Genomic DNA, 19,430 nt, shown 5'->3' on the forward strand with positions numbered 1-19,430 from the left:
AGAACAATGCTGCTTTCCACTTAGTTGTTTTATTTAATCATTCTATTTCTATAATTCCAACAGTAAGTGTTTAGATCTGTATCGCAGGTGAAATCGCAATCACAATATTTCGTTAAAAAAAAATGATTTGATTTTTTTGGCCCATATCGTGCAGCCTTATTTCAGAGCAAGGCTAGGCACTAGGGTGTTCCTGGGTCTCAGTTCACGGACTCTCTCTATGCATGACCTCTGCCAATAAACGTCCTTGCGGGTTGTGTTTGATGTGGACACTTTAAGGTCCTTGCCCTGTCCAAATGAAAGAGAAGCGAAGGCCCCTGCAAATTGACATTAACTCATCAAGGGTACAAATATGCCTAGCTTGATTTTTTTCCCCTCCAAAATTTGGCAAGAGATGATGCATTGATACATGATACATCTACACTCATTTCCTCAGGAACATCTACGGTGATAGATCCTGTATGACCAAATTAACCTATCAGATAGCACCTTTTATATCCTCATATCCAAGGCTACAATTAAACTGTTTAGGGAGGAGCCCTCACACATTTTAAATGTCAAATATCCTGCTTCCTTTCCCTCTAATATCCTTGGGACCAAGAAAGCAATGAACCAAAACGTAGCCAAATCCAAAGACCCTTTTCAATATCCTTTAAACTGAAGTAGCTATGTGGCTATTACTGAAAGCCTATCAGAGTCAGGAAACAGTTATAATAATCTGTGCTTTTTAAATGCACTCTGTGCTTTAAGGGGCTACTCAAGGCTAAGCTTCCTTTTGTGTTGGTCTCTAGCCATACAACCAGCTGGGAAACAACAGCCTGTAAAGGATGGTGCACACACACACACACACACACACACACACACACACACACACACACACACACACACACACACACACACAAGCCTGGGTAAACAAGACAATTTCAGCTAATTAATTATTGTAGGCCACTTGTTTAGCCAGTGCAAACACACACACACACACACACACACACACACACACACACACACACACACACACACACACACACACACACACACACACACACACACAGACACACACACACACACTTGGAGCCTGTCCCCTACCCCCAGCACCAGTCCAAGCCTTGCAGAAAAACTCAGCCTTATAAAGAAGAGCTGTTTGCTAGAAGGGAATACAGCTCTAGACAAAGAACAGTCTTTCTAGGCTTGCACGACTTTTGATTAGCTAGTTGTCAGTTCATTGCCTATAAAGCACCCCACTGGCTCATAACAATGAATGAGGGTACTAACAAGATCTTAGTATACCGCATGAAACTACTTTCTTAGTGCCCTCTTACATTTGCATATTACCCTGTGGCACTAGCTGTAGAAAAGCGTGTGATCTTGTTTACCTGAGTAATGTGACCCAGGTTGAAAAAGTCAACAATATTCATGCATGCCTCCCTTTCATCTGAGCTTCATTGTGGGCTCTCCTTACCTGATATGCATAAACTGTCAGTAACTACAACAATGGCTCACTTCATGACCCCAGACAGTGTTTCAAAAGAAAGTAATGGAAAGTAGCTAAGCGCTGTTTTGTTGGTTTAAGTCTATGGACAGCATGCTGGAATTTGTGATGGAGGATCTCCATGGATCTATAGATGGGTCTTGCGGTGCCCTTTAGGCTAGCAACAAACCTACACACATCACTCTTTCTGGTCACTTAAAGCGAAGGGAAAACACTGAGGCCTACTGTAAAAATGGGTGAGTAGGACAAGCTAGCCAACAGCAGAGTGTGATCCAACAACATGATTACAGTGATCAAATTGTATTGGTCACATACACATGGTTAGCAGATGTTAACGCGAGTGTAGCGAAATGCTTGATGCTTCTAGTTCCGACAGTGCAGTAATATCTAACAAGTAATCTAACAATTCCACAACAACTACCTAATACACACAAATCCAAAGCGATGGAATAAGAATACGTACATATAAATATATGGATGAGCGATGGCCGAGCGGCATAGGCAAGATGCAGTAGATGGTATATAAGGTACAGTATATACATATGAGATGAGTCATGTAAGATATCTAAACATTATTGAAGTGGCATTATTCGAAGTGACTAGTTGTAAGGACCGACGCCGGAGATGAGAAGCAGGTACGGGGAGTCAAACATTTAATCGGGATCAGACATGAAACAAGACAGGAACAGTGTCAGCACACGGGTATACACGGATATATGGACATTCATGTAGAAGCAGGGAACAGAGTGGGGAACCAGACAGGTATAGGGAAGGTAATGACAGAAATGATTGAGTCCAGGACAGTCCATTAACCACTGATGCGCGTGACGGGGGAAAGGCAGGTGTGTGTAATGATAATGGCAGGAGTGCGCAATGCTGGGGAGCCTGGCGCCCTCGAGCGCCAGGGGAGAAGAGCGGGAGCAGGCGTGACACTAGTAATCTATATATTAAAGCGGCCAATGATTTGAGTCTGTATGTAGGCAGAAGCCTCTCTGTGTTAGTGATGGCTGTTTAACAGTCTGATGACCTTAAGATAGAAGCTGTTTTTCAGTCTCTCGGTCCCAGCTTTGATGCACCTGTACTGACCTCGCCTTCTGGATGGTAGCGGAGTGAACAGGCAGTGGCTAGGGTAGTTGTTGTCCTTGATGATCTTTTTGGCCTTCCTGTGACATTGGGTCCTGTAGGTGTCATGGAAGGCAGGTAGTTTGCACCCGGTGATGAGTTGTGCAGACCGCATCACCCTCTGGAGAGCCTTGCAGTTGTGGATGGTGGAGTTGCCGTACCAGGCGGTGATACAGCCCGACAGGATGCTCTCAATTGTGCATCTGTAAAAGTTTGTGAGGGTTTTAGGTGACAAGCCAAATTTCTTCAGCCTTCTTAGGTTTAAGAGGCACTGTTGCGCCTTCTTCACCACACTGTCTGTGTGGGTGGACCATATCAGTTTGTCCATGATGTGTATGCCGAGGAACATAAAACTTTCCACCTTCTCCACTACTGTCCCTTCGATGTGGATAGGGCTGCTCCCTCTTCTGTTTCCTGAAGTCCACAATCATCTCCTTTGTTTTGTTGATGTTGAGTGAGAGGTTGTTTTCCTGACACCACACTCTGAGTGCCCTCACCTCCTCCCTGTAGGCTGTCTCGTCATTGTTGGTAATCAAGCCCACTACTGTTGTGTCATCTGCAAACTTGATGATTAAGTTTGAGGCGTGCATGGCCACGCAGTCATGGGTGAACAGGGAGTACAGGAGAGACTGAGCACACACCCTTGTGGGGCCCCAGTGTTGAGTGGAGATGTTGTTTCCTACCTTCACCACCTGGGGGCGGCTCGTCAGAAAGTCCAGGACCCAATTGCACAGGGCGGGGTTGAGACCCAGGGCCTCAAGCTTAATGATGAGCTTGGAGGGCACTATGGTGTTGAATGCTGAGCTGTAGTCAATGAACAGCATTCTTACATAGGTATTCCTCATCCAGATGGGATAGGGCAGTGTGATGGCGATTGCATCGTCTGTGGACCTATTGGGGTGGTATGCAAACCGAAGTGGGTCTAGGGTGGCAGGTGAGGTGGAGGTGATATGATCCTTGACTAGTCCCTCAAGGCACTTCACAATGACAGAAGTGAGTGCTACGGGGCGATAGTCATTTAGTTCAGTTATCTTAGCCTTCTTGGGTACAGGAACAATGGTGGCCATCTTGAAGCATGTGGGGACAGCAGACAGGGATAGGGATACTTCCGGCGCCGACAGAGATGGCCGCCTCGCTTCGCGTTCCTAGGAAACTATGCAGTTTTTTGTTTTTTTACGTGTTATTTCTTACATTAGTACCCCAGGTCATCTTAGGTTTCATTACATACAGTCGAGAAGAACTACTGAATATAAGATCAGCGTCAACTCACCATCAGTACGACCAAGAATATGATCTTCGCGACGCGGATCCTGTGTTCTGCCTTTCAACCAGGACAACGGAATGGATCCCAGCCGGCGACCCCCAAAAAAAACCGACTCCGTAAAAGAGGGAAACGAGGCGGTCTTCTGGTCAGACTCCGGAGACGGGCACATCGTGCACCACTCCCTAGCATTCTTCTCGCCAATGTCCAGTCTCTTGACAACAAGGTTGATGAAATCCGAGCAAGGGTAGCATTCCAGAGGGACATCAGAGACTGTAACGTTCTTTGCTTCACGGAAACATGGCTCACTGGAGAGACGCTATCGGAGGCGGTGCAGCCAGCGGGTTTCTCCACGCATCGCGCCGACAGAAACAAACATCTTTCTGGTAAGAAGAGGGGCGGAGGCGTATGCCTTATGGCTAACGAGACATGGTGTGATCAAAGAAACATACAGGAACTCAAATCCTTCTGTTCACCTGATTTAGAATTCCTCACAATCAAATGTCGACCGCATTATCTACCAAGAGAATTCTCTTCGATTATAATCACAGCCGTATATATTCTCCCCCAAGCAGACACATCGATGGCTCTGAACGAACTTTATTTGACTCTTTGCAAACTGAAATCCATTTATCCGGAGGCTGCATTCATTGTAGCTGGGGATTTTAACAAGGCTAATCTGAAAACAAGACTCCCTAAATTTTATCAGCATATCGATTGCGCAACCAGGGGTGGAAAAACCTTGGATCATTGTCCGCGACGCATATAAGGCCCTGCCCCGCCCTCCTTTCGGAAAAGCTGACCACGACTCCATTTTGTTGATCCCTGCCTACAGACAGAAACTAAAACAAGAAGCTCCCACGCTGAGGTCTGTCCAACGCTGGTCCGACCAAGCTGATTCCACACTCCAAGACTGCTTCCATCACGTGGACTGGGATATGTTTCGTATTGCGTCAGATAATAACATTGACGAATACGCTGATTCGGTGTGCGAGTTCATTAGAACGTGCGTTGAAGATGTCGTTCCCATAGCAACGATTAAAACATTCCCTAACCAGAAACCGTGGATTGATGGCAGCATTCGCGTGAAACTGAAAGCGCGAACCACTGCTTTTAATCAGGGCAAGGTGACTGGTAACATGACCGAATACAAACAGTGCAGCTATTCCCTCCGCAAGGCTATCAAACAAGCTAAGCGTCAGTATAGACAAAGTAGAATATCAATTCAACGGCTCAGACACAAGAGGTATGTGGCAGGGTCTACAGTCAATCACGGACTACAAGAAGAAAACCAGCCCAGTCACGGACCAGGATGTCTTGCTCCCAGGCAGACTAAATAACTTTTTTGCCCGCTTTGAGGACAATACAGTGATCATCAAGGACAACAACCACCCGAGCCACTGCCTGTTCACCCCGCTATCATCCAGAAGGCGAGGTCAGTACAGGTGCATCAAAGCTGGGACCGAGAGACTGAAAAACAGCTTCTATCTCAAGGCCATCAGACTGTTAAACAGCCACCACTAACATTGAGTGGCTGCTGCCAACACACTGACACTGACTCAACTCCAGCCACTTTAATAATGGGAATTGATGGGAAATGATGTAAAATATATCACTAGCCACTTTAAACAATGCTACCTAATATAATGTTACATACCCTACATTATTCATCTCATATGCATACGTATATACTGTACTCTATATCATCGACTGCATCCTTATGTAATACATGTATCACTAGCCACTTTAACTATGCCACTTTGTTTACATACTCATCTCATATGTATATACTGTACTCGATACCATCTACTGTATCTTGCCTATGCTGCTCTGTACCATCACTCATTCATATATCTTTATGTACATATTCTTTATCCCCTTACACTGTGTATAAGATAGTAGTTTTGGAATTGTTAGTTAGATTACTTGTTGGTTATTACTGCATTGTCGGAACTAGAAGCACAAGCATTTCGCTACACTCGCATTAACATCTGCTAACCATGTGTATGTGACAAATAAAATTTGATTTTGATTTGATTTGATTTGGGAGTGATTGAATATGTCCATAAACACACCAGCCAGCTGTTCTGTGCATGCTCTGAGGATGCCGTTGTGAGGGTTAACACATTTAATTGACTTACTCACGTTGGCCACGGAGAAGGGCCCGCAGTCCTTGGTAGCGGGCCGCGTCAGTGCCACTGTATTGTCCTGAACGCAGGCAAAGAAGGTGTTTAGTTTGTCTGGAAGCAAGACGTCAGTGTACGTGACGTGGCTAGTTTTCTTTTTGTAGTCCGCAATTGCTTGTAGACCCTGCCACATACGTCTGTCTCGTGTCTGAGCCGTTGAATTGTGACTCGACTTTGTCCCTATACCGGTCATTGCAGTTTAGACTCATACACTATTAGAAAGAAAGGTGCTATCTAGAACCTAAAAGGGTTCTTTGGCTGCCCCCATAGGATAACCCTTTGAAGAACCCTTTTTGGTTCCAGGTAGAACCATAATGGGTTCCATGTAGAACCCAGAAGAGCTCTACCTGGAACCCAAAAGGGTTATCCTATGGGGACAGCCGAATAACCCTTTTGGAACCCTTCTTTTCTACGAGTGAACTATAGATCACCATCACAAATCTGGCCAATCAGAGGCTTCCCAATTGATTCGCAAAGTCTGTTCGTTTTCCAGAGAGTGTGTGTGTGGACTGGGGAGGTTTGTTTGGGAAGGAAGGGTAGAGGAGCCCATCTAATCACTCCACACACAGCAAACTGCCAGGGAGGGAGAGGGAGAGCAAGGCCAGGGCACACAAGGAGAGATTAGCGTACACTCCTCCTCTGGTATCTATCTGCCTCTCCCTAGGGAAACCAGGGGATAGAGATAACTACTGCTAGTGAATGTTAGTGAATGAGAGAATCTATAAATGAAGAACAGGTAGAAGTGGGACTTGTTTTCGGGGCTTGTTTTTCCTGGCATTGAGCATGCCTCACTGGCACCGCCTGCCCAGTAGTACCTGCGTGTGGATAAGGATACACAACCTCCAGGAGGGCAGCACGTACCCTATTCATGCCCCAGCTGTAGCACTGCCAGCTCCCCTCAGTGAATCATGGGAATGAGGCTGGCCTGCTGTAAGCCCACCAGGCTCAAACAGGAACACCTGCAAGGTAAAGCTAGCTACCTTTTTAGAGTTATATTGTAAATGATTGTCATTTGAGTACATGTAATGTACTGTAATTATATTGAACAGCTATGGGCTAAATGATGCTCATCTGTCTGTTGTCGATTTCACTTGTTTTGTCCATAATCCAGTATGCCATACCACAACAAAAGGTTTACTTTGTAGGGGAGCTAGAGTGGCAAAAAAAAAATGTTTTTATTTTGTTGGTAGTGGTGTTCTGTTGTTGTATGACGTACTGCATTCAGGTTTTGTGAAGAGTCCTTCCTTTCTTTTGAAGGGCAAGCTTTTCTGATTATCCAACAAAGGTTGGTAGAAAACAATATCATGTTCTACAACCAATCATAGCTGCTCCAGAGGACATGTTTTATTACAAAATGTACATACTATAATCCATTTAAAAAGAAACGTAGTATATGCCGGAATTATTGTGATGTTCCCTCTCCATGGTGACCCTACACACAGTTATTTGGGAAACATTATACACAACAGGTGTGCTGCACTTCATAAACACCCCTGCACAAAGGTCAAAGGTCAGCAGGAGTGAATCAATTCCCAATCCTCAGAACAATCATCTGGACCATTATTCACACAGTCAGTGGCCACACACACAAAGACACACAACACCGCTGCTTATCACTAACTGCAGGTGTCTGCACCTCCCAGTCACTTAACTATGTTCACACAGTCAGTGGCGGAGCAAGAACTCAATTGTCATACTTGAGTAAAATAGATACCTTAATAGAAAATGACTCAAGTAAAAGGGAAAGTCACCCAGTAAAATACTACTTGAGCAAAAGTCTTAAATGATCTGTTTGGAAATGTACAGTGATGTAAAATCACTCAATTGTCATACTGCAGGGGCTCATTCCAACTCAGACATCATTTACAAATTCAGTATTTGTGTTTAGTGTGTCCGCCAGTTCAGACACGGTGGGGATGACAACCAGCGGAGGTTGCTGAGGAGAGGACAGCTCATGATAATGGCTGGAATGGAGTCAATTGTGTGGTATCAACCACATGGAAACTGTCCGCAGTAGCCTACACTGATGACAACGAGTTATATCGATATGTGTGTGAATTTTGACCATATTGCTGTCCTGCCTGAGCATTCTAAATGTAACTGGTACTTTGGGTGTCAGGGAAAATGTAATGGAGTACAAAGTACATATTTTCTTTAGGAATGTAGTGGAGTAAAACTAAAACATACATATTAAAGTACAGATACCCCCCAAAAAATACTTAAGTAGTACTTCAAAGTATTTATTACTTATGTACTTTACACAACTGCACCCATATAAGAAGAAACATATTTTCACAGTAAAACTCATCCCTTATCTCCCCTCTCTTCCACTAAGGATCCATCCATCCACAAGCACAGTGGGCAGTCTGACATTTACCGACCAGAGGGAATCATTATCATCAAAAATGACCTTCACTGCAGTTTTCTGTGGAACGTGAAGAGTCCTAATCAAAATATCAGCCCTTTAATGTGCTCAGTAGGAGTGAGACTTGCATTAAATCCCAGAGCTCTGGATTATCTTAATTGATTCCAAATCATATTGACTCAGGACCCCCTGTGTGTGTGTATATATATATAGTAGGGAGAACAAGTATTTGATACACTGCTGATTTTGCAGTTTTTCCTACTTACAAAGCATGTAGAGGTCTGTAATTTTTATCATAGGTACACTTCAACTGTGAGAGACGGAATCTAAAACAAAAATCCAGAAAATCACATTGTATGAATATTTTTGTTTTTAAGTTTTACCCCTTTTTCTCCCCAATTGTTTAGTAGCTAAAATCTTGTCTCATCGCTACAACTCCCGTACGGGCTCAGGAGAGCGGGAGGTTGACAGTCATGCGTCCTCCGAAACACAACCCAACCAAGCCGCACTGCTTCTTAACACAACGCACATCCAACCCAGAAGCCAGCCGCACCAATGTGTCGGAGGAAACACTGTGCACCTGGCAACCTTAGACAAGGATATCCCTACCGGACAACCCCTCCCTAACCCAGACGATGCTAGGCCAATTGTGCGTCGCCCCACAAACCCCTCGGTCGCGGCCGGTTACGACAGAACCTGGGCGCAAACCCAGAGTCTCTGGTGGCACAGCTGGCACTACAGTACAGCACCCTTAACCACTGCGCCACCCGGGAGGCTTCATTGTATGATTTTTAAGTAATTCATTTGCATTTTATTGCATGACATAAGTATTTGATCGCCTACCAACCAGTAAGAATTCCAGCTCTCAGAGACCTGTTAGTTTTTCTTTAAGAATCCCTCCTGTTCTCCACTCATTACCTGTGTTAACTGCACCTGTTTGAACTCGTTACCTGTATAAAAGACACCTGTCCACACACTCAATCAAACAGACTCCAACCTCTCCACAATGGCCAAGACCAGAGAGCTGTGTAAGGACATCAAGGATACAATTGTAGACCTGCACAAGGCTGGGATGGGCTACTGGACAATAGGCAAGCAGCTTGGTGAGAAGGCAACAACTGTTGGTGCAATTATTAGAAAATGGAAGAAGTTCAAGATGACGGTCAATCACCCTCGGTCTGGGGCTCAATGCTAGATCTCACCTCGTGGGGCATCAATGATCATGAGGAAGGTGAGGGATTAGCCCAGAACTACACGGCAGGACCTGGTCAATGACCTGAAGAGAGCTGGGACCACAGTCTCAAAGAAAACCATTAGTAACACACTACGCCGTCATGGATTAAAATCCTGCAGCGCACGCAAGGTCCCCCTGCTCAAGCCAGCGCATTTCCAGGCCCATCTGAAGTTTGCCAATGACCATCTGGATGATCCAGAGGAGGAATGGGACAAGGTCATGTGGTCTGATGAGACAAAAATAGAGCTTTTTGGTCTAAACTCCACTCGCCGTGTTTGGAGGAAGAAGAAGGATGAGTACAACCCCAAGAACACCATCCCAACCGTGAAGCATGGAGGTGGAAACATCATTCTTTGGGGATGCTTTTCTGCAAAGGGGACAGGACGACTGCACCGTATTGAGGGGAGGATGGATGGGGCCATGTATCGCGAGATCTTGGCCAACAACCTCCTTCCCTCAGTAAGAGCATTGAAGATGGGTCGGGGCTGGGTCTTCCAGCATGACAACAACCCGAAACACACAGCCAGGGCAACTAAGGAGGGCTCCGTAAGAAGCATCTCAAGGTCCTGGAGTGGCCTAGCCAGTCTCCAGACCTAAACCCAATAGAAAATCTTTGAAGGGTGCTGAAAGTCTGTATTGCCCAGCGACAGCCCCGAAACCTGAAGGATCTGGAGAAGGTCTGTATGGAGGAGTGGGCCAAAATCCCTGCTGCAGTGTGTGTAAACCTGGTCAAGAACTACAGGAAACGTATGATCTCTGTAATTGCAAACAAAGGTTTCTGTACCAAATATTAAGTTCTGCTTTTCTGATGTATCAAATACTTATGTCATGCAATAAAATGCAAATGAATTACTTAAAAATCATACAATGTGATTTTCTGGATTTTTGTTTTAGATTCCGTCTCTCACAGTTGAAGTGTACCTATGATAAAAATTACAGACCTCTACATGCTTTGTAAGTGGGAAAACCTGCAAAATCGGCAGTGTATCAAATACTTGTTCTCCCCACTGTATATGTACATAAATTAATATACCATTTTTTTAAAAACTTTTGTGTATTCAGTAAATATTTTCGGAAACTCTTATTTGTTAAAACTGCGTTGTTTGCTAAGGGCTTGTAAGTAAGCATTTCATGTGACACATAACATTTGATTTGATTTGACATCTTTGCACTTTCTTTCCTCAGACAGGTTTTTCATATTTTCCTCTCTTTTTGACAGTCTGCTGGCGGTGGGCTGGAAGACGAAACATTGACTGTGTTCAGGCTCCTTTATGTCTGCGTCAGCAGGGCATCTTTATCACTCGCTTGATTTCTCTCTTTTCCGGTGGCCTGGCGGAAAGGGATCCACTTGGTTTACACTGTTATTGATGACAGGAACTAGGACCGAAGAGCTTTATCTTTCCTATCAGATCACATAAAGGAACAGCTTCTTGAAGAAGTGCTTTTGAACCTGTAACAATTTGAACACTTTCAACCTTTCAAGTTAATGGAAGGTGCTATGTTTGGAACCGAAAGTAGCCAATACAGATGTTTGGTACAAGATAGTAGAAGGTGTTGTTTTCTTTGTGAATGATGTGATTCTCTCCTACAATTGGAGTCCCTTTAATCTTTTTTTGTTTGTTTTGAAGTTCATATCAGATGGCAGCAGCCAAGCGCTATTGCTTTCTGCGTGTCTGGTGTATGAGTAAGATGTTTTGAAGCAGAAGACAAGTGGGAAATACAGTATATCTTGACAGAGGCAACATGCCACCAGTCAAATGATAAAATCATCATTTAATATTTTATGAAGGCAATATATAGCATTATTTTGTACTCGCATAGGGAGGTTTCAACTGATTCCGAGAATATACAGTAGTAATATACAATGGATGCATAGACAGGAAGTATATCTACTCCATTAACATACTTTTAGGTATATGAAGTACTGACTGAATACGATGACTGCATATGGTAATAAGGATAAAAGTAATGATGACTAAAGCATTTCAGCTATAGACTGCAAACCTGTATCTAAGGGTCACATGAGTACACAGAGCCCAAAGCAGTCAATGTGACTGGGCTGCTAAGTGATAATCACAGTGGTGTGAGTTTGCTGAGCTGGGTGACAAAGGCACTTAGCTTTATGGCACCACTGTTTACATTTGGTTTACCTTCCCCAAAGCTAAATGGCATGTCCTAACATGGCGAGAGATATCACTACATGGATTACTGGATCCCTGTAAAATCACACCTAAAGAATGATATCTGATGAATCACTTAAAGGTGACCTGTTCTCTACATGTGTGCTACTATATCTGATATTGAAGTAGCTGGACTCATCAACCTTTCATTAACCTCAGACCACTTTTCCCCCAGATTAGTCTGCCAACCTATTAACTTTCAAAGATGCATTCGACTCATATCTCTCTCTCTCTCGTTCTCTCTCTCTCGTTCTCGTTCTCTCTCTCTCTCTCTCTCTCGTCTCTCTCTCTCTCTCTCTCTCTCTCTCTCTCATTCTCTCTCTCTCTCTCTCTCTCTCTTACTCGTTCTCTCTCTCAGGTGGTACAGGAGGAGAAAAGGACCGAGCTGCTATCAGTCATGAGGCCATTCTGCTCTTGGCCAACTCCCAGAGTGACATGGATGACTGGGTCAAGGCCATACGACGGGTCATCTGGGCACCCTTTGGAGGAGGTAAGCTATGCTGGCAGTCAAAGTGATGTTGCTATGTTTCACCGTTGTTTCGCAGTGTTCAGTCTGGTTTTACCAGGCTAGAAGGAAAACCGCTGCACTTATCTAATGCTCAGTGAAAGCATATTTTTTCCAAGGGTCACATTATGCTCTTTATGTCACTCAAAGGTTTTTTTGACATGTGCTGTAGGGGTCAGAAGGTTTGACAGACAGAAAATCGTTGCATGGCGTACAGTATGTTCAGAACAGACGGAACGGGTCCTTTCAGAGTCTTTATTTCCTGACTAGTGTGTCATTACACTCTGTTCAGCTCCGAACATTGCACTGAAAGGCTAGTCTACTGTAGGCTACTGTACTTGACGTGTATGCAGAAGTTTCAAGTTTTAATATCACGTGCGCAGGTACAGTGAAATGTCTTCCTGGAAAGCTCTAAACCCAACAATGCAGTAATCAATAACAATGTAATACTAAGAATAACAGGGTAGAACAAAAACACGAGAAAGTAAGAAAGCGTACTATATACAGGGTCGGTTTCAGTACCATATTTACAATGTGCAGGGATGCTGGAGTGATCGAGGTAGACATGTAAAGGGGTAAGGTGACCAGGCATCAGGATATATGATAAGCAACGTAGCAGCAGCGTGATGATTGAGTGGGTGTATGTAGAGTCAGTAAAAATGCATGTGCATATTATGTGTGTGTGATCAAATGATGGGAGTGAGTGTTTGTGTGTGTGTGTGTGTTGGAGTGTCCATGTACAGTATGTGAGTGTGTAGGGTCCTGTGAGTGTGCATAGAGACAGTGCAACATTTTTAATCAAGTAAAATACAACGGTCTACTCAGATAGTCCGTGTAGCCGTTTAGTTAGCTATTTAGTTAGCTATTTAGCAGTCTTATGGCTTGGGGATAGAAGCTGTTCAGGATCCTGTTGGTGCCAGACTTGGTCCAGCGGTACCGCTTGTCACGCAGAAGCAGAGAGAACAGTCTTTGCGTGGCTGGAGTCTTAAATGATTTACTGGCCTTCCTTTCATATCAACTGATATAGAGGTCCTGGATGGCAAGGAGCTCAGCCCCAGTAATATACTGTGCTGTTCCCACCCTCTCTGTAGCGCCATGCGATCAAGGGTGGTGCTATTGCCATACCAAACCGTGATGCAGCCAGTCAAGATACTCTCAATGGTACAGCTGTAGAACTTTTTGAGGATTTGAGGGGCCATGCCAAAAAAAATTCTAACCTCCTGAGGGGAAGAGGCGTTGTTGCGCCTTCTCCAAAAATGTGCGTGTGTGTGAGCAGAACAGCTGCTGCTGCGTTGGCTGAAGCTGCAGCCTTTGAAGAAGTTGTAGGATCAGAACGCAGAGAGCTTCGCAAAGAACTAGACACCGGGACACAGCCCTTAAGTCCAGTCCAACGTACAAGTGAGTATGTGCAACAACATGCTAGGCCCTACTTTGCTGAACTTCCATTTGAAGTGGAGAAACAAGAGGTTAGTGTTGACCCAGCTACATGCCATAATCCAGTAAGTAGCAAACAACAGAACATGAGCAGAGACTCTCCGTTGAAAAGAAATGAACAGCAGCATGGTGGAAATGGAAAGCAAGCCCATTTCCAGTCACACACACACAACTTCCCTGAGTCACAAGTGGCACCAGACTTCATCAAGTACCTCTTACGACGTGAGATGGTGAGTTCAGGACTCCTGAAGTTTGATGATCGCCCTGAAAATTATTGGGCATGGAAAGCATCCTTTCTCAATGCGACCAGAGACTTGAATTTATCAGCCAGGGAAGAGTTAGATCTAATTACCAAGTGGCTAGGGGCAGAGTCGTCTGAGCAAGCAAACAGAATTAGATCTGTCCATATTTTCAACGCAACAGCAGGACTTAACATGGTCTGGCAACGACTAGAAGAGTGCTATGGTACACCCGAAGTGATCGAGAATGCACTGTTGAAGAAAATGGATGATTTTCCAAAACTGGCTAACAAAGACAATCACAAACTAAGAGAACTAGGTGACATTATTCTCGAATTGGAGTGTGCTAAAATAGAAGGGTACCTTCCAGGCCTCGCTTATCTGGACACATCTCGGGGGGTAAACCCTATTGTAGAGAAACTTCCATTCAGTTTACAAGAAAAATGGATAGCACAGGGATCCAAATATAAGGAGGACTATCGGGTAGCATTCCCACCATTCTCGTTCTTCTCGAGATTCATCAGGAACCAGGCGAAAATTAGAAATGACCCCAGCTTCACCCTCTACACCTCAACTAACCAGGTGTCCATGAAAAGTGAGAAACCTGCCAGGTACAGCAGCAAGAAACCTGTGACTGTATACAAGACAGATGTGTCATCTGAGGCCTCAGACCACCAAACCAAACCCAGTAAGACAAAGGTTGAAAACCCTGACCGTCACTGCCCAATACATAACAAGTCTCATCCTCTTAAAAAGTGTTGTGGGTTTAGATACAAAACTCTAGATGAGCGCAAATCATATCTCAAAGACAATGGCATTTGTTTCCGATGTTGTGGGTCAACTCAGCACAGAGCTAAAGACTAAGGTTTCAATCAAGTGCTCTGAGTGCGACAGCGACAGGCATCTTGCTGCTCTGCATCCAGGCCCAGCCCCTACAAATACATACACCGCTACAGCAGAGACAGATAATGGCAGGGAGCAAGGTGACGATGCTCTTCTATCTGTCACCTCAAAGTGTACAGAGATCTGTGGTGAGGCAGTCAATCCAAGATCATGTTCAAAAATATGCTTAGTCAAAGCTTATCCGGCTGGGAAAAGAGAGAAAGCTGTCAAAATGTATGTAGTGCTTGATGAACAGAGTAACAAATCTCTGGCCAAGACAGAGTTTTTCAGTCTCTTCAACATCAATGACAACTCTGCTCCATACACCATGAAGACGTGTTCTGGGGTAACAGAGACTTCAGGCAGGAGAGCCGTGAACTTCATGGTGGAGTCTATAGATGGACACATGCAGCTCACTCTCCCTACTCTGATAGAGTGTGAAATGATGCCAGACGATAGGATGGAGATTCCCTCCCCCGACATTGCGTATCATCATCCCCATCTGCAACCAGTTATGGACAGAATTCCAGCTGTGGACCCAGACGCTCCCATCCTCCTGCTCTTAGGACGAGACATCTTAAGGGTACACAAGGTACGAGAGCAAATCAATGGGCCCCACGACACTCCTTATGCACAGCGACTCGACCTCGGGTGGGTCATTGTGGGTGAGGTCTGTCTGGGAACGGCTCACCGACCAGCCAATGTTAACGTGTTCAGGACAAACATACTTCAAAATGGTCGCACATCCTATCTGAGCCCTTGCCCTGACATCATCCAGGTAAAAGAGAACTACAACAGCGTAGCTCAGAAACACATCTCTCCCTCTACAGTGCACTCGAGAGATCCAATCACAACTGTGAACACAGACAGCCTGGGATGTTCCGTGTTCGACAAAACACAAGACGATGATAAACCAGCACCATCAGTGGAGGACAAAGCCTTCTTGGACATTATGGACAAACAGGTTTTCCAGGATGATGGAAACAACTGGGTGGCTCCACTACCCTTTCGCCCCAATAGACGTCGCCTTCCTAATAACAGGGAGCAGGCCATGAACCGTCTCACATCACTTCGCAGGACTTTAGACAAAAAGCCTGACATGAAGCGTCATTTTATTGACTTCATGCAAAAGATGCTGGATAACGACCAAGCCGAACCTTCACAGCCACTAGAGGGAGACAAAGAACGTTGGTATCTGCCCATATTTGGTGTTTACCATCCACAAAAGCCTGAACAAATACGAGTAGTATTTGACTCCAGTGCTAAGTGTCAAGGCGTGTCACTTAACGATGTTCTGCTCAGTGGTCCAGACTTAAACAACACACTCTTGGGTGTCCTAATGCGTTTCCGCAAGGATTGCATTGCACTAACAGCAGATGTGCAACAAATGTTTTACTGTTTTGGTGTACGTGAGGATCACAGAGATTACTTAAGGTTTCTCTGGTATGAAGACAACAACCCAGATAGAAACATAACTGAGTACAGGATGAAAGTCCATGTATTTGGGAACAGCCCTTCACCAGCCGTAGCCATCTACTGCATGAGACGAGCAGCGCTACAGGGTGAGAAGGAACACGGGTCAGAACCCAAGCAATATGTAGTGAGGAACTTCTACGTCGATGATGGTCTGACATCAGTAGCTACTACAGAAGAAGCTGTCAACATTCTAAGAAAAACACAAGCAATGTTGGCGGAGTCCAACATGAAACTACACAAGATTGCATCCAATAGCAAAACAGTTATGGAAGCCTTCCCTATGGAGGACCGTGCGAAAGACTTAAAAGATCTGGACCTAGGAGTGGATCCTCTCCCCTTTCAACGGAGTCTGGGACTTTCTTGGAACCTGGAAACAGACAGCTTCTCATTCCAGGTGTCCCACAATGAGAAGCCTTTTACGCGGAGAGGCATCCTGTCCACAGTGAATAGTCTTTATGACCCCCTTGGGTTCGTGGCTCCAATAACAATGCAAGGTAAAGCCTTAATCAGAGAACTCTCTTCTGATCAGAGTGAGTGGGATGTCCCTCTTCCAACAGAAAAAGATGAGAAATGGAAACCGTGGAAGCAAGTCCAGTGTCTCGCTGACACCTTTTGGAAAAGGTGGAGACAGGAGTACCTGACAACGCTGCAGAGACGCAGAAAATGGACAGCAGAAAAGCCAAATGTAAAAGTGGGAGATGTTGTCTTATTGAAAGACAGTCAGGCTCACAGAAATGACTGGCCAGTCGGGCTTGTGGTAAAAACCTTTCCCAGTACTGACAAAAAGGTTAGGAAAGTAGAACTAAAAATTGTCAAGCAAGGAGCTGCTAAGGTGTTTCTGAGAACAATCTCAGAGATTGTTGTTCTTCTTTCTGAAGCATCTTAGAGACAAAAGATAAAAATAGAAAGGACATTATTTGTTTCTTGATATGTTTTATTTAATAGTGGCACAATTTCATTATACCAGGCGGGGAGTGTGCTGCCATCCTGTTAGAAGGTAACAGATTATTTTATTACAATGGTTAAATTGGATTTTCATTGTGTTCAATGGTGTTATTTGCCCCCTAGTGGCGCTTTCTGGTACTTAGAAAGACAACGCAAACGGGAAGTTCAGAATTTGTTTTGCACGCATAGAAGCAGCTACAAACAACGCTACGGTGCAGGTCTTTCAATGTAGTTATTTCTTGTCACGAATCAGCCTTGGAAAAATATTTGTTTGTAAATTCGATTCAAGCATTTAGCTAATGATGATAATCTTGTTATTGATAGAGTTTCTTACATATCAATGTTGGTTGCATTTACTCACAAATTGCAATGCCTTTTGTGTATGTCGTTAGCTGTATTACTTTGCTCATGCGTCATGCAAACGAATTGTAAAATATACAATACTGTAGTTTTGTTACTGTTTCTAGTGTAATATGCTTTGTTATTCTACATAGATGGTTATACATTATTAGAGTAATGAAAGGAGCAATTACCATATGGTTAACAATTAGCTATATGGTTTGGCATCATGCCAGATGCATGGTACCTTAGCGCGTGCTTTGTATTTATGCAACTTCAAATGTACAGCTACAGTATGTCGGTGTGAATTGAACACTAAAGTATATTCTTTTCTGTATTTTGCAGTTTCACAACATAAACGTTTTCAATATATTCATTCAAGAAAAGTCACGCCTTGGGAGTTTTATTGAAGACTTAGTTGTTAGCTATCTGTCTAGTTTTGCATGGGAACGCAACTCAAGGGCAGAATAGTGTGTGTGTAACATTTTAAGTCCTTCGTGATTTGGACACCGAGGAACTTGAAGCTTCAACCCGATCCACTGCAGCCCCATCGATGTGGATGGGGGCGTGCTCCCCCTGTTTTCTGTAGTCCACGATCAGCTCCTTGGTCTTACCTACATTGAGGGAGAGGTTGTTGTTCTGGCAACACAGTGCCAGGTCACTGACCTCCTCCCTGTAGGCTGTCTCATCGTCGCCGCTGATCAGGCCTACCGCCATCGTGTCATCAGCAAACTTGATTATGGTGTTGGAGTCGTGGATACACAGGGAGTACAGGAGGGGACTAAGCACACACCCCTGTGTTGAGAGTCAGTGTGACCGAGGTGATGTTCCCTTCAGGAAGTCCAGGGTCCAGTTGCAGAAGGAGATGTTCAGTCCCAGGGTCCTAAGCTTGGTGATGAGCTTGGAGGGGACAATGGTGTTGAACGTTGAGCTTCAGTCAATGAACAGCATTCTCACGTAGTTGTTGCTCTTATCTAGTTGTGTGAGGGCAGTGTGGAGTGCAATTCAGATTGGGTCATCTATGGATCTGTTAGGGCGGTATGAAAATTGGAGTGGGTCTAGGGTGTCTGGGATGATGGAGTTGATGTGTGCCATAACCAGCCTCTCAAAGCACTTCATGAAATATAGGCTAGGGTGTGTGGAGGCAGCTGGATATCCAGATATTACATTACACAGAGGATGTTCAAAATAGAAGGATCACAGCATGTCTAACTGACATCCATGCTTTCATATCATACATTCTAAAAAATGAGGGTTGTTCTAAGATCCTCAATGTTTTTTTTGAAGAACCTTAGGGTTCTTGGCATTGAAAATGGCCCGCAAAATTATTCTGGCTGTGGATACGCAGAACATCAACACGCCAGAGGATATACCCATTGGACTTGGGGTTCTGCTGGGAGTTTACCTCATATTTGGATTTTTTCAATTCTGCTTTGCCACTAAAATCTTAATAAATACTGAGAACTAACATATTGTGTTATTGATGTAATTGTTATGCGTATTGCTATTATTCATAATAATTACATGGGAAGGGGGTAGCTCAAAAATGAACCCCAAAGGTTCTTTGAGGATCCATTAAAAGGGGGTTCTTTGAAGAACTTATAGGGGTTCCTCCACAGTTTCAATTTGAAGAACATCTAAAGGAATCTCCAGGAACCTTTTGGTTTTAGAGTGTAGCCGTAACTTTAAACCTATCCGACACTGGAACTGGAAGGGAGGCACGCTATTGTAGTCAGTCAGTGGAGGCTGCTTAGGGAAGGACAGCTCATAATAATG

The 19,430-nt window shown here is 44.3% G+C and overlaps 1 protein-coding gene across 1 annotated transcript in view; it reads left to right on the top strand.

The window, feature by feature from the left end:
- Positions 1-19,430, top strand: part of LOC115144004 (rho GTPase-activating protein 22-like) — a 40,022-nt gene that overhangs the window by 15,535 nt on the left and 5,057 nt on the right. The window contains exon 5 of the mRNA XM_029684570.2: positions 12,193-12,324. Coding sequence (XP_029540430.2) covers positions 12,193-12,324 — 132 coding nt within the window. The remainder of the gene's footprint in view (positions 1-12,192; positions 12,325-19,430) is intronic.

Source organism: Oncorhynchus nerka, linkage group LG16 (genome assembly GCF_034236695.1).
Source record: "Oncorhynchus nerka isolate Pitt River linkage group LG16, Oner_Uvic_2.0, whole genome shotgun sequence".
Taxonomy (NCBI): Eukaryota; Metazoa; Chordata; class Actinopteri; order Salmoniformes; family Salmonidae; genus Oncorhynchus; species Oncorhynchus nerka.